Genomic DNA, 16,100 nt, shown 5'->3' on the forward strand with positions numbered 1-16,100 from the left:
ATCACTGTTACATCAGTAAGAGCTTGGTACTGCGTGAGAATGGAGCTTCTATATCCCCTCCTTTTACCAGTTTCCTTGTTGGAAATAAGTAATCAACCATATTTTATTTCTTTATGTCAAAGGCTCTAAGAAACTTCCAGCTTTCATGTGAGCATGTGATGCCACCTGAGACTCCTTCATCTTCAGGTTTGTGTCTAATATTATCCTTCTAGAGGCTTTCCCTCCCGCCAATTATTTTAGAGTGGCTGTGGGGGGAAGGAATTCAGCTATTTTGAAGGGCTTTATGTGTGTGGGATGTGACTGAAGTAGGGGTGAGCTGTGTGAAATCCTTTTTTTTTTTTTTTTATTGTGTGTGTGTTCATAACAGTACTTGAGTTTCTTCAGATGCTAATTGAGGATGCTGGTATTACTTAAATCATTCAGCACTGTGTTTTATGGTTTCTTCTTGCTTGATGGTTGAACATTTCAGTGCATCTGAAGTATTTACTGAGTACCTGAGTAAGGTTTCTCTTTCTGGCTGTCTTAAAACTGCCAGTCAAAAAGATTAACATAGACTTCTTACAGCATCATTTTAATAAGTTTTGCCATATTTTAATATGCTGGTGAATGTAACTTTCTTTCAAAGTTACTGTTCTTTTCTAACCTGGTCTTCGACTTTTCTGCAGTTCATGCTCTGAGGCCAGCTGACATTACAGCAGTCACTGCAATAGGAAATTTGCAAAGAGTAAGTACATGCATTAAGTGTGCTGAACGTGACCCACTTCCTCCTTTCTGACTCTGCGATGAGGTGACGATGAATTGAGCTGATGCTGTAATTTGGGGTCCCGGTTAGGGCATGAAACTTTCCACGAGCATCAAAGGTTTCTGGCATTTAAAAAAAAAAGAAATAAAGAAGAAGACTGGAAATACCTGCTGTTCAGTGCTCCAGTATACTGTGAGTACAAAAATAGCCATCTGACTTCATGCAAGAGGAAATTTGATCACAGTGCTCTTGCAGAGAGCCACGGTACTTGATTACCATGCTTGGATTTTCCTAACAATGAGCGGAACAGATCGAATAACTGGAAGAAGCATTTGGGAAAACTCTAACTGGAAAAAACTACAGTATTGTTGATCACCATTAGGACAAATCATCAACAAATGTAGTAGATTTTCCATCCCATTTAAGTGTTTCCATCCTGTAGAGACTGGATTCCTGTCTAAAAGTCAGAAGCTCTAGATGAATGATAAAGTATACTTCTGATGTATGAATCACTGAGTGAAGATCTACCTGTTCTGATACAGTTAGATTTGGATAATTTTTACTTAACAGTTGGAAGTAAATATCTGAAATAGATTTGAGGCCCAATTAAAAGTGTTTAACCACAGTTCTCAAGCTTTGAGGGAGGAAGTATAGAAATGTATATAGTGGGCAAAAACTAGGAGCCATTGTGCGGGCTACAAATCCCAAGAAATAGGGGAGATTCTACTTTGTCACAAAACAACCTTCAAGTTTGAAATGGTATTCCTTGAGATATCATACTTTTCCTTGGTTTAAGGGCTTTCAAAACAAACGTACAAACAAACAAAAAAAAACAGCATTCCTGGACTCCCTGCAAGTACTTCCCTCTTTGGAAGAGAAAGTTTTGTCTTAAATCGAAAGTTGTTTCACTCTCAGACTGGAGGCGTGGTCCTTCAGGCCAGGTCTTTTTTGTGCTGATGTCTTTATTGCCTGTGGGTGGTGCCATAGAAAAATGGATAAATGATCTTCTAATGAATATCTGCTTTCTTAGAGCAAACATAAGCCATTGTCTACTCCTAGACTATTTGAAATCAGTGGAGTTCCTCTGTTAAGGTGTTGGTTTTTTCAACAGACACCACGTTGGCAGAGCGCCATCCATGTAAATTATCTAAATGACTTCAGGTCATGTCTCTTGTTGAAAAGAAATAGATTAGAGAAATTCAATATGGTTTAGAACAGCATTTCATTTGACTGAATTTGAGTTCAGCCACTCAAATTTTATTTTAAGCCATATGTAATAAATTCATTAATGAAAGCTGTACCCAAGAAAAAAATTACCAGACTATGAGAACACACTGTAATAAGGAAGTGCTGCAAATGATAGCTCTGGAAAAAAATTTAAGTCTGTTGCAAACTGCAGCATAATGAAGAAGAATATGTAGAAAACTACTGCTTAGAAAAGAGGTGTACAGTAGGGGAACAGTGTGTGTAGAACTAATTTACCCTATGCTTAGTGGTATTCTTATTGCCTGCTTTTTTGCAGACACCAGGACCCAGTATTCACCATGAAGACTTACTCCAAAGGTAACCATGAGTTGCTAGCATCGACTTCTGTCATGATCCTAGTTTATAAAATATCACAAGGTGGGAATTAGGTACAAGCAATTCTTATTGTTGTTATCTAGAAAGGAGAAAGCCCATTTAAATATAAAAGATTTTGAGCCACTGGATCCTTTCCCATCCTTAGTTAACAGAAATTCTTTGTACTTAGAATGTGTGTTGTTGGTGTTTTTTTTTTTTTTAAGCCAAGCTATGCAATTATCTTAAGGTTGCAATAACCTTGATTAAGACTTGTTACTCCACAATTAATCCTGTGTAGTAAATATCATTCACTAGTTAGAGACCAGAAAGCAGAGATTTATCAAAGCAAAGAATGAACCCAGGAGTGCCAATACCCTGTCCTCTGCTTGAATGATTCCCAATGTTTGTGGACAAGGTCTACGTCACTTTCTTCTTTCTTGCCCTTTTAGCAGATCTTAGTCGGTGGGAAGAATCACATAGTTAAACCTCATAGATGCAAATCTGTGTAGCTCTTTAGAGGCATTCCAGGTGAGGATTTGGTCCTGCAAAGACAAACTTTAAAAGACTAATAATTTTAAATGATTGCTTGAACATCTGTGTCCACTTGTGTGTGCACACAGAGAGGTCCTAGCATTGCTTGTGTATATGCATAAGCACAAAAATTGCAACGTGCAGAGCGTGGAGAGGGAAAAGAATGAGATCCAAGACTGTTCTTCCTCAGCAGTAGCTGATGACATGATGGTTCTAGGGAGAGAAAGGCCTCATTCTTAATTTCAGGAACTGCTGTGAATATGCAATCTGAGCTGTAGCTTAAGTAGTAAGAGACTGGGGCTCTGCTGAAATGTAACTTTTATTTGAGAAATGGAATAACAGCTTCCTGTTTTCTCTTCCCTTTCTATAGCACAGGAAAGAGCCTCCTTGACGTGAGCGTGGAAACTTTAGCAGGTGTGTCTTGCTATAACACAAACTCAAACAAATTGACCTGAAGCCAGCTTGAAATTTAGTTAAGGGCTTTGTTAGGCTGCAGCAGGGGTTCAGCACAAGCATGCCATAGGGGTGTAAGGGGAGCCTGAGGGAAGGCACACGTGGGGGGGAATGAGTGCAGCAAGGGCTGGGCTATCTGTGCAGGCTTTGAACAGGCCATCTGGGTAGCCCCAGTCCCTGCTGGCATGTCTTCACTGTGCTTGTTGCCCACGCTAGTCAAGTGTGATCTTGTGTGGATTTGCCTGTCCAGTGCTCCTTCTGCTGCCACATGCTCAGAATTTACATTAGGGCTGCCCTTGATGCACCACATACATGTATTCAACCATGAGCTGGTTGTGAAGGTAGCCTTGACTTGCTTGACAGGTGTTGCAGGTAAAACCTTCAGGTCCACTGAAATGCTGAGTTGAGTAGTGGATAGCTCCAGGGTCTTCCCTCCAAACCTTCCAGTGTCTTAATTCCAGTGTCTTCATTCTACTAGCTGGAAAAGTGGATTAAAAACTGGCAACTCCTTAGTGCTTCAGGAGCTGTCTCTGCATGGCCCTTTTCAGTAGCTTCATTTCTACAGCCACTTGTATTTAAATCTGCCAACGCTTCTTGTGGCTGACATGAGAGGTGGGGGGTGGATGTTTCTGACCTGAGTGCGGGGGAAAACTCAGACATCAAACCTCCAGTTTTTAGGAGCAGCCACCACCAGGAACAGCTGCAGAGCATCTCAGGTGTCCTTCATGCCTGCCAGGGGGTCTCCAGGTCTTACATGTTCTGGTCTAGCTCAGCTATGTTCATAGCGAAGTTCCAGAGTAGCAGTCCCATGTATCTAGAAACAGCCTAACCCATACCTGTCCTTCAGCTCTCATTAGCAGTTTTAATCCCTCGGTCCTGCACCAGTCTCTTCTGCCTGACACAACGGGACCGGCATCTGAGGGTCAAGCCAGGTAAGTGTGAGGGGTTTCTGGCTGGGCAGTTCACTCATATCTAGAAAGGTGGTGGATGGATGAGTTTGATAATGGAGCACCTCATGGGACACAGAATGTGCTCAGTACCAGCTGAGGCTGCACAAGGCTCCCCAGGGACAGACGCTGCCGTGGAGGGTCAGTTGTCACCTCTCAGAAACAGAAGGAATGAAGCCCCGATGCGCTTTCAGGTCTGGAAAATTTGACTTAACATCAGGGCTCCTTCTTTATAGCTGCAAAACAAATGTCTGAGCTCAAATAGAATTAGAATGTGCCTGCCAATCTGTGTTTACTGTCTTCATCTCTCTACGTGTGCACCTGAAAGTGAGATGTCTGAATATGAGCTAATCACCCCAAGCTCTCTGTCTAGCTCAGACAAGTGTCTAATCTTTATATATTTAGGAGAGAAAAGATGAAAACCTGAGGTTTCAAATGTTGTTTGACTTTATGACAAAAATCAGCTAAAGCTTTACCCTTCCTGATGCCTTGACAGCTTCTCTTTCTTTGTGTTTTTCAGAGACCTCCTGGATCAAGCTGTAGAAGTAGTGAAGCTCATGAAAGAGAATCAGGTTTGCTTAAAGCACAGAACAGTTCAGAGAGCTTGGTATTCAAGCTGGAAAAGGGGGGAAGTGTGATGAAATACCTTAAACACCACTTAAATGTCTCTTCAAAATAGAAAATGCTGTTTCTTGAGGTTAATAGACTTCGGTCTCTCTGACGTAAATAGAATCAATCCTGTACCGTTTAAGGTATGGAGTTTTGTTCCTAAAAGTATCCCACCTGGTTTATGTTTGTCAGAGTGGCTGAAGAGGTTGGTATGGAAGCCAGAATTTTTGTTTTGCATTGGTTAAGAATGAAAGACCTCTGCTAACTAGATTCAGTAATTGTGTTGGTGTTTCTGAGAAGCCAACCCACAATTAGAATTCTGGAAGTTTGTTACTGCCTCCTGGCCTCTCAGGATCGTATTTTTTAAAATGCCAGTAAAGCTCTCGATACGCTTTGGCTGATGCCAGTGGTTGATGCTGGTGAGAGCTGAATTATCACTCATGGTTGAGTACTTTGAAATTCCCATCCTGGAGTTTGATGTACTTGTTTTTTCTTCTGTTCTTAACCCCCAGGCACGTTATTTTGTAAAAAGCCTTGACATAACTGGCAAACGTAACTGCCAAAGTAATTCTGCTGTTGCCTGTTCCCTGTAAAGGCAGCACACCAGACTGTACGTGAATGGATTTAGTATAAGTTTTTTGTGGAACTGAAGGCTTCTAAGCAATTTTCTTTGTGACTGGCGAGTGTTGCCTAATGGACTTACGACAGATGGGCAGGGCTGTAGTTCTTAGATTTTTGCTCCAGTCTACATCCCACTAGTATGACCCGATCTCAGCAGTTCAGGAATGTTAACTCTTGTCATCAAGCTGCATCAGTGATAGAAAGAAATAGCATCAGGCTTTGTGCTGAGTTGTGCTTGCCCATTTCCAATGAACCCTCCAATGGCCACAGTGATTTCTGGCTTTGTCCTGAGATTTTTAGAGGTATGCATTCAGCTTTAATGGGAGCATTTGCTTCCTAACCATCCATTTGTGGCTTTCTCTAGGGCAAGCTGTTGAGTCAGATGGAAGGGATTGAAGTATCCAGGGTTATAGGCAGTGGGCTACTGTTTGGGCTTGCTGATTTAAAGCTACAGCAAATCTTACATGAGAAAGGAAAATGACAAATAGGGCTCTTACCATCATGTTCATTTCAGTTTTTTATTTTATTTTATTTTTTCTCCTAGATGATGGACTTCCAAAATGACTGGAAATTGATCACAGTTTTCTTTAGTGCTGAAAACCCGTGCTCTTCCTGTGCTTTCACACAACCGGTAATCTTTTCTTGCGGTAGTTTAGCAGTCAAGGCAGGTGACAAAATCACTTTTCCAAGCTCTACCCCTTGCCATAGTGAACCAAAGCAGAAGCTGGTTCTAGGAGGTTGGAAATTCACTATTCAGTAATGTAAACTGCTGGTGCACAACGTGTTTTCTTTTATAAATGTGTACATGATTTGTAATCTCAAGTCTGAGATGACATAGTAGAATAGTTCTACTGGTTTTGATGGTGTTTTTCATCTCACAGGAGAACTGCATGTTGGAAAACCTGGAAAAACTTCAAGAGGTCTTGGACTTCTTATATAAAGAAGTAAGATTTATTCATCAATTTTTAATAATCCGTATCCTTTTATTTTTATTTTTTTTCTTCCAGTCTCCCTTGCTATACTGTGGCTTGTACCAGTGTTCAAGTGACTTAGAACACACATCTCATCAACTTCAGTCTTCTGGTTGTATTTATTGGCAATAAGCACTTAAAGTATATTTTTATATATTTATAAAATATAGCATAAAATTTATGCTTTAAAAATCTGATGCATACAAGCAGAAAGCTAAGCAGTTACCTGTCCATCCTTTGTTACACAAGCTGATGTACTACTCAGTCTGTTTTTAATTTATTTGCGTTAATAACAAAGTACTTCAGTCTAGGTCTGAAAGTTGTTCCTTTTTCAACAGTGGTGTTTATGAAAATACATCTAATTGCTGGATGCATGGAGCTACCTAGGCAGTGTACAGGCTGCTAAATAGATGGTGGTAACTTGTGTGAAATGGGAAAACACACATTAAAAAAAAAGTGTGTATATATATATATATATATATTTAAAATGTATTTTTTCTCTCATTATTCGTCAATTTTAAGACCTCAGTGTTTCTAAAGGTTTTCTAGCTGACTGAGCTGGGATGTATCTACTTCTTTAGGAAGGTTTCTGAGAAATGCTCTGCAGTGAGTCTTAGTCTACTAATGAGCTAGATGAGGATGTATCACTACTAAAGCAGAATATTAACTGTTTATCTGAAATAGTTCAACAGCATCTTCCAATAATTTTGTGTAGCCAGATTGAAGGCCTGAAGGGCCTTCTAAACCTGCTCCGGTTTCATTGCATTAGGCCACAATCACTCATTCCTCTCAGGCTGACTCCAACAAATATTATGTATGGGTGGAGTTTCACGCATTCATTTGCTTCAGATTCCCTCCCATATTATTTCCAGAATCTGTATATGTGCACTTGTGAAAGTGAAATATCATCATGTAAATGGACAGCTGCTTTCTCCTACGGGGAGAGGTGAGGCAGGATGCATGAGTGCTTGTGCTATTACACAGAATGTTTTATCCCCAGGCTTTACATTGGTACATTGCCACAAAAATGATATTTCCTAGCTTATCTGAGTTCAATTTAGTTGGCTGGTGGCCATGTAGTTTATGTAAAGTGAATTTTTGGGTCTCAGTCAAAAAGTCATGGTCACAAGTATTTCACAAATGATGATTAACATTATTCTAGATGGCAGGCATAGGAGTAGGGTTCAGGAAGGAGCTGGCGAAGACTGTGATCATTGATTTTTATGAAGGTAGAATCCGAGCCCAGAGGTAACACGAGTGACGTTGTAGACGTTGTAATTTACTGTTATTGCTATTTGCTAATCTCCAATTGCTAGTATTAATGTGAGTAATTTTTACTTTATAACTGCAGGTTCCCAAAGCCTTTGTAAATCTGGTAGATTCCACTGAGCTCACAACTTCCTTTCTTGCGTGCCAAGATCCCAATAATGCAAGGTAACAGAGGTTCCTTTAAATTTTCAATACTGTTTCCTACTACTGTTCAAACACATAGCTTTGTATATACATCAGCTTTATACCTATCAGGTAGGGTATTCTGAATAACTTTCTGCCCTTAACACCAAAGTATGTCAAACGTTTTTAGATCTCCACTTTGTTTCTGCAGGCATAGATTTACCAGGAGGATTAGGTGCTTTAACTCAGCAGCTTGGGTAGCACATTTCAATAACATACTGTGGTGATGGTGGGTTGACCCTGGGCAGTAGCCAAGCACCCACACAACCCCTCTATCACTTCCCTTTACCACACCCCAATGGGACAGGGGAGAGAATAGGAATAATGAAACCAAGAAGATGTGGGTTGAGATAAGACAGTTTAATAGATGAAAGAAAGGGGGGTAGGGGGCGGGGGAGATAAATGACTCAAAGGTAATAACTCCCCACTTCCCATGAGTGGACCAATGTCCAGCCAGTCTCCAATCAACAGTGACCTTGGAAGCCAAATTGCCCCTCTTCTCCTCTACCTCAGGTTTTATTTCTGAGCATGATGCTATATCATGTGGAATATCCCTTTGGCCAGCTTGTTGCTTGTCCTGGCTATGTCCCCTCTCTTGTCCAACCCCAGCCCATTCACTGGGTGGGACAGTGGGGAAAAAGAGAGCTTCAACACTGCAAGCACTGTTCAACAATGGCCAAGGCATTGGTGTGTTATCAACAGTATTTTAGCCACAAATCCAAAACACAATGCCATATTGGCTGCTGTTAAGAAAGTTAACTCCATCCCAGCCAGACACAATACAGTCATTATGGTAACAAGACCGTACAGTCCATCCACTCCTTGAAACTTGAAAAAGAAACTCTGAAGGCTCTTTAAATGATTAAGTTTCTAGGTATCAATGTTCACAATATTCACAAAAGGAATAATGGGTATTAAAACATTGTTTGGCAATGTGAGAGCTACTGCTTGGGCTTAGGGTATGGTAGGATGGAACATCCAACTTGCCCATTCTTCTATGGTAACTGCTTGCATAGATGCTTTCATCCGTCTCCTCTCAGCACCTTGTAAAAAAAAAGTGCGAGTAGCTTAAGTCCCAATTTAGTAGGGAGTAGGAGTGTGCACATGGACAGTTATGATAGAGTAGTTTACAGCTGATGAGATTACTCTCCATTTTACTCCACAGTAATTTTTTTTCTTGTGCTCGTGGCATAAGACACTATATGTACTAATATAGTAATTCTGAAGTGCTTTACAAGTTTTGCAAATATATGGCTTGGGAGATGTTCCATCAGTCAAGCAAGAGGTCTGGCTGCTGCATAACCACATGCATAACAACAAGCATAAGCAGAGAAGAAGCTTTCCTTATCAAAAATGATTGCATGGAGAATTCTAGCAAGCTTTCTTATCAATGGCCTCTTGAAGCTGTGTTTATCTGGTTGAACAGTTCTATCAGTTTGTATGCTTTGTGCTTAAGTATAAAACCCTTGGCCTCATCTCAGCCTCAGACCCAGATCCTCTCCCAGATAAGGGTCTCAGCATTTGGTTAGCAATTCCTCATCTTTGGACTGTGCTCTCAAAGAAAAATATGAGCCCATAGCAAAAGAGGAAACTTCAGTGTCTAAGAAGAGAATAGTGCCTGACATTTTCAATCCCATGTCAGTATCTAACTTCAGGCACTGAAATTTGGAACATAAGTGGGATTTAAACTTACTTCCTTTATTAGCTTCTCACTAACTACAAGTGTTGTCCACACCAGAATTAGTGGATGAACCCCACTTTTAGGAATAAAATTCTCTTCATGTATTGTATGAGGTTCTTAGATGGCACTCTGTGTTCCTGCCTGTTAGGCTTTGGTAAGATTCACGTCCCGAATTCACTTTTTTTTCCCCACTCACCAGCGCTAATAAAAGCATTTTAGCAGAAATACCACTATTTTACAGGTTTAGCTAGAGTTCTGTGAAAAGGAGAGAGTTCCCAATCTTGACAGGTACTTACTGCTTACACCTGCAAGATCCACTAAAGGTTTCTCAAATTCTCATTTATCCAGGCATTTTCAGTTTAATATACCTTTGTTGGAACCAGGCTGATCTCAAAAGTATCTTATGTTGTTCCTGTCTTCTACCTTGGGAGATGGTCTGAATTACCCTGTCAACTGCAGAAATACTCAATATGCAGATCTCACCCTGTAGGTCAGAAATTTTGCTGAGATTGGCCAGCTGCTTTGTAATGTCTAGCCACCCTTTAGCACAAATAAGCTTTTGAAGCACTGAGCTTCCATCCATGTTTCTAGATGGGGGTCTTGTTGACAAACACTAAGGCAAAAATTCTTCTGGAAAGTATTTTGAGTGTGTGCAATTTTCGTATGTGATTATGGAAGGGGAAGTATTTGAAAATCAGTGCGACACCTATTTTAAGCCTGAGCATGCTGGTAGCCTGCAATACCCTGTACTAATCCCAGTCTGGCATATTTGTCAACTGAATAGGCGTTTGATCGTAGCAGTAGTACAAAGCTCTGGACATGGAAATAGATACCACTGATTATATACATTTTAAAAAAAATACAACTCCATATAGCTTTGTCAGTGTATGCAATAATTTAATTTTCAGTACATGCTTGTCAGTGGCTTCAGAGTCTGTGCTGTCTTGTTTATCTATTTATCTAAAGTTTATAATGTCTTTGCTTTTCATTCTTCTCTGCAGCAATCCTGTTGGGAATCAGTGCAATTGTGTACATGAACACTCCGCGCTAGAGGATAACATACTGAGGTGGTCCTATCAGGTGTGGCATATTCCGTATTGCTTGGTGCTTGTATTGCTAGACATCTCTGTTCATTTTCTGGATTAAGCTGAAGTGAGGAGTTAAGGAAGAAATAGCAGCGAGGAAGTTGAGAAACTGTCCATTTACCATGTCTGCAACAATCCTGACTGCGTTTCTTGGGGTCACCAGGAACAATGGAGATGAGTTCTCTGTATACCTGAGTGACCTTAGTGTCTCTTCCAGTTTCCAATGACTCCGTAGTTCTTGGGAACCCAGGAGTTGTTATAACCATTAGAGGAATGGTTTATCTTGTTCTGTAACATGGCTGTTGGTGCCACGTGACTTAGATGGAAACTTTCTGTAAGACAACAATAGTTGTGCTGGAATTCCTTTAAAAATGGCGGGGAGGCAAATAAGCATGAAATTTTATTTCCTTGCTAAGCATGCTACTCTTTCAAAGAAAATGATAGTAATTCAGGGTAGCTCTCCTGCAGCCACAAGGAGTTTCGAACTATTGCATAAGAAGATTTCATTAAATTACTGTCTTTGTTCTGGATTACAGAATTTGATTCTTGTGGTTTATTAGGGATGGAGATAATCTTAGTTCACTTTAAGCTCCAATGAATTGCACATATATTACACTCTTTACATAATAATACTCATCTGATTATATGGTTGCCTATTCAGGATGCTTGGGGAAAGCTGCTAGAGTCTGCAAGGTATGATCAAAAAGATGACTTCACTGTTGTTCTTCAGCCTTCTTTCCAAGAAACGAATCTGTTGCTCAGACTGGTGAGTAAATGCAAGCTGCTCCATTCTTTCTGGATTGTGTCTGGTGAGACTGAGTGCAATATTCAGCTGGCTTTTTCCTGTCTAGGATGTATAATGCCAGAAGACAAGCATAGTCAGGTATACAGGACACATCTTGGCATCAGACATTGAGGTACTGACATTGGAGCTCAGTTCAAGCAGCATCATTCAGAGATCCTGTGTTTTTTGAATGGTACGTTCCTGGAGAAATCAACTCACAGAACATCTGTAGATTAGATCACAAGTGGCCAGAAACTGACAATGCTGCTAGTTTTTCTCTATCCTTGCAGTTATCCTTGCTCATTCACCCCTGATTATGCTTGTGTTTATTTGGAAACAAAGCCAAAAGAGGGTAACAAGAAGTATTTAAAAAATGGGTAGGGGAAAACAACAGCAGAGAGAAAAGATTCATAAACAGTATTGGAAAGTAGAATTACCTCCCTGCAAATACACTGAGATTAATGCAGTCTGGGATCCTGAAAATGAATTTTGTCCAGAATTTGTATCTAGTATAGCCAATGGCAAATATATATTGATAGGGTTGCCTGGAATGTCAGACATCCTTCACCACAGGTGGTTTTAAATGAGAGCTCAAAGGTTAAGGTTGTCTGAGACCTGGCAAAGGAGAGAGGAAATATGACTTCCTAGATAACGGCTTACTCAGCAAGGTATCAAAATCCAACATAAAACACTTGGTGGCTATTTGTATATTATGTTGGTGGTGAATCACGGTCCAGTTCCTAGGCATTGTAACAACTCCTTGAATGTGTTTTAATGCTGTTTCTCCCCTCAGCTCAGTATCAGAACAGAGTGGACTGTAAGAAGGAAACTTGTCTTCCGGGAAGTCTGGGGTCTGCTATGTTGCAAAATCTTCCTTTGCTGTTGGGTCATTTTGTGGCAGACTTGTTTTGTTGATGATTGGTCCACGTAAAAATGGCAGACTTACCTTTCATGACATGACTTTTTCTCTTAGTAAATTGCTGTTATTGCCTTCAATGCCGTCTTATGTCATAGTTACCTTCTTTGTTTCCCCTGATTTGTAATAGCAAGCCACCTGACCAGCAGGCTACTATGTGGATTTTCCAAACTCTTCAGTCCCTTTCATTTAAAAATAAACATGCCCTCTTAAGACAAACTCTTCATGCTTCCCCTTTTTTAACCCCTGTAAGTGTTAGCTAGAGGAAGCATTGTTTATTCCAAATTGTTCATATGATTACATCTGCAAGTTTCCCTGATGTCCGGTATGTCACTATAGTGATTGTTTTGTTGTTGCTCCAGTGGTGGTCTTCTGCTGACACTGTGGCTTGCTGCACTTGGTACAGACACTTGGTAGCAACTCCGCACTGTCTAGGCTTTGAGATGCAGGGAGGGAGGGGAAGGAAGAAAGTAGGAAAGAAACATCTCGCGACTGCTATCCTCAGCTGTGCAGAGTCTGCTCTTGGATACTGCTGTCCCTTCATTGCTGCCTTATGGTGACAGGTACAGCAATCGCTTATAAGAACAGCATGTGTTCTGTCTTGACACGCCACCAGGAACTGAGATCTGCAACAAATGAATACCAGAATTATGATTATGATTCTTGTAGATATAAAAAGTTACTTTGTGAAAAGAGAATTTACGTGGCTGAATGTCTTATCTCTTCACACAAAGCATTTTTTCACGGTCTAAATGCTTTCTCTTTCAGGACAGGGATGACTTCATCACCATGTCAAAGACAGAAGTGGAAAAACTGGAAGAAGATTATACTTTCTTGTCTGTGTGTCTCTGGAACAACATGGTGAGCAGTAGAACCACAGACACGGTTACTTACTGGTCTTAGTACAGAAGCTTAGTAGTAACTCCACACTAGCCAGGCTTTGAGTAGCGGGGAGGGGAAGGAAAGTGGGAAACAAACATCCCATGACTTCTATCTTCAGCTGTGCAGAGAGTCTGCTCTCTAGTAATGCTAGATGCCCTACATTTCCAGGACAAATCTTTCTGTTCTGTGGCTGCTACTTTCTCTGAAGAGCTTTTTAGAAAGGCTTTCAAAGTAGTCCTTCAGGTAGTCCCAGGGAATAAGAGAGCTGTGGCAGACCCTTTTGCTAGCCTCACCTCTTTGGCAGAGTGGCACAGCGACAACTGAGGCTTGTCATAACCTGAGATTATAATGATTATACTCTTCTGTCTCATCTGTCTTGTGTCCATCCCACTCTTTACTGAGACTCACAGTGTTGGTTTCCTTATTAACTGTCATCTGCTGCTGCTGTTGTTCACAGTAAAAAGGCAATAGGCTGCCTTAATGAGCTCCCATTGCTTCTTCAAGAGTGGGATGTCCCACCTAGCTAAGGAAAGCCCATCAATGGCCCCTTCCAATGGGGGAGAGAGGGTGTCTGAAAGAAATATAACCTGTCTGACCCAATCAAGCTTGAACACAATGTCCAATTCTGCAAGAGGCTGTTTCCTTCTGCAGAATTGAGCTGTCAACACACTTTTTTACACATTTGTATGTGTAACTGAGTGTATGCACATACAGCTGGAGCAGTTTGCATTTCAAAATTAATGATGGAGACAAATGAAAGAGTGGGAGTTACCTTCCAAAATGAATGAGATTTAAATAAAAAAGCAGGCACCTGGTTTTGTACTCACCAGAGCAAAGCAGAATTTTATTGCTTAGTGCATATTATGTTTGGCTATGCCCTGGTACCAGTGATTTTGAATAAGATGTTGATATAACTGTTCCTTCTGGCTTAGAAACGCTCAAAATTTTCTTTTATTCTAATAAACTTCTTATACCACATGGTTATAAAATACACAATGTTATTTTAACAAGAATAAAAGGAATTTGCATGGCCAATTAAGTTAAATTTAAGATAAGACTTTTTGCTTGTTTTGCAGTCCATGTGGTGTTAAGCTTTTCATTTGATAGCACCAACTATTTCTGCTACTGTCTGAAGCATGAATGAAATAGGTCTATACTGCAACTGCCTTTTAGATAACCACGCTTAAAAACAAATCCATACAGACTGATGTGTTCTTTCTTTTTATGCTAATTCTGGCAGTAGTAATGCTATTGTAGTGTTGACCATAGAATGTCTTGGGTTGGAAGGGATCTTAAAGATCATCTAGTTCCAACCCCTCTGCCATGGGCAGGGATGCCACCTACTAGATCAGGTACCCAAAACCCCATCCAACCTGGTTTTGAACACCTCCAAGGATGGGGCTTCCACAGCTTCTCTGGACAACCTGTTCCAGTGCCTCACCACCCTCTGAGTGAAGAACTTTCTCCTAACCTCTAATCTAAATCTCCCCTCTTTCAGTTTAAAACCATTCCCCTTGTTCTGTTGTTATCTGCCTGAGCAAAATGTTGCTCTCCATCTTTTTTATAAGACCCCTCTAAATATTGAAAGGTCGCAATGAGGTCACCCCAGAGCCTTCTCTTCTCCAAGCTGAACATCCCCAGTTCCCTCAGTTTTTCTTCATAGGAAAGGTGCTCCAGCCCCCTGAACAACTTTGTGGCCATCCTCTGGACCTGCTGTAGCAGCCCCATGTCCTTCTTGTCCTGGGGGCCCCAGACCTGGATGCAGCACTCCAAGTGGGGCCTCACAAGGGCAGAGTAGAGGGGGTCAATCACCTCCCTCCACCTGCAGGCCATTCCTCTGCTGATGCAGCCCAGGATGCCTGCAAGCACGCACTGCTGGCTCATGTCAAGCTTTTAGTCCACCAGAATCCCCAAGTCCTTCTCTGCAGGTCTGCTCTCAGTAAGTTCTCCCCCCCAAGTCTGTGCTCTTGTCTGGGATTGCCCTGACCCAGGTGCAGCACCTTGCACTTGGACTCGTTGAACCTCATTAGGTTCACGTGGGCCCACTTACCTAGCTTGTCCAGGTCCCTTTGGATGGCATCCCTTCTTTCTGTTGTATTGACTGCCCTACTCAGATTGGTGTCATCTGCAAACTTGCTGAGAATGCGCTCGATCCCATTGTCTATGTCACTGGTAAAACCATTAAATGTAATCATTTATCAAAGATATTAAACTAATCATTTAAGGAAGTAGAATTTACAAGAAAAAGCCCTTTATTCAACCAGATGACATAGCTAGAAAAATTTTACAGTCACTCTAATAAAAGATATCTATGTATGTCTGCCACTTTAGATAGTTAGTAGGAGACAGAGTTAAAAGTTGATCAGCTGTTGAGGCTTCAACCTTGAACAAACGTGCTGCATCCAGTTATCTTTTTTGCTGTTATCTGTGACACTCCTCATACTGATGTCAAAGTTTCTTTCTCAGTTCTTCTATTGTAAAGTAGATGCAATGACAAGATTCATGTTGGCTTCTTTATCGTTGTTTTGCCTTAGTCTCATGAAGTAACTAGCTTCGCTAACTGAACAAGCAAAGTAGACACTGAAAGTCAGATTCCTGTAGTCTGACTTTAAAATGTTCTATTTCTGTCAGTTCTATAAGAAACTGGGTGAGTTACTTAAACTGCCCATGTCTTGGTATCCCCATCAGTGGTGGTGATATTTACAGAGATCACAGTTACTACTTAAACACTATCTCTAAGACTATAGAAAGAGGTGGCATTTCTTCCACAAATATTAACCACTATAAATATTAAACCTAGACAAGACCAAATCACATGAGCTATGAATGGCCTTTTACATCTGTTTAGTTCAGTATTTTCATCATC

At 40.8% G+C, this 16,100-nt stretch overlaps 1 protein-coding gene across 13 annotated transcripts in view; it reads left to right on the forward strand.

Annotated features, from left to right (window-relative positions):
• The window catches only part of PLB1 (phospholipase B1), a 100,829-nt gene that overhangs the window by 23,173 nt on the left and 61,556 nt on the right, over positions 1 to 16,100 (forward strand). For 12 of the 13 annotated variants that reach the window (XM_083832088.1, XM_083832090.1, XM_083832092.1 and 9 more), the window contains 12 exons: positions 123 to 186; positions 666 to 724; positions 2,265 to 2,305; positions 3,204 to 3,247; positions 4,134 to 4,218; positions 4,754 to 4,805; positions 6,008 to 6,094; positions 6,345 to 6,407; positions 7,786 to 7,868; positions 10,569 to 10,647; positions 11,314 to 11,418; positions 13,121 to 13,213. In XM_083832088.1, the coding sequence (XP_083688214.1) occupies positions 159 to 186; positions 666 to 724; positions 2,265 to 2,305; positions 3,204 to 3,247; positions 4,134 to 4,218; positions 4,754 to 4,805; positions 6,008 to 6,094; positions 6,345 to 6,407; positions 7,786 to 7,868; positions 10,569 to 10,647; positions 11,314 to 11,418; positions 13,121 to 13,213 (819 nt within the window). In that variant the 5' untranslated portion in view covers positions 123 to 158. Of the gene's footprint in view, positions 1 to 122; positions 187 to 665; positions 725 to 2,264; positions 2,306 to 3,203; positions 3,248 to 4,133; positions 4,219 to 4,753; positions 4,806 to 6,007; positions 6,095 to 6,344; positions 6,408 to 7,785; positions 7,869 to 10,568; positions 10,648 to 11,313; positions 11,419 to 11,511; positions 11,630 to 13,120; positions 13,214 to 16,100 lie in introns of those variants that run through there. The other variant, XM_083832089.1, reaches the window with a different exon arrangement.

This window comes from Anser anser (genome assembly GCF_964211835.1).
Source record: "Anser anser genome assembly, chromosome: 3".
NCBI lineage: Eukaryota > Metazoa > Chordata > Aves > Anseriformes > Anatidae > Anser > Anser anser.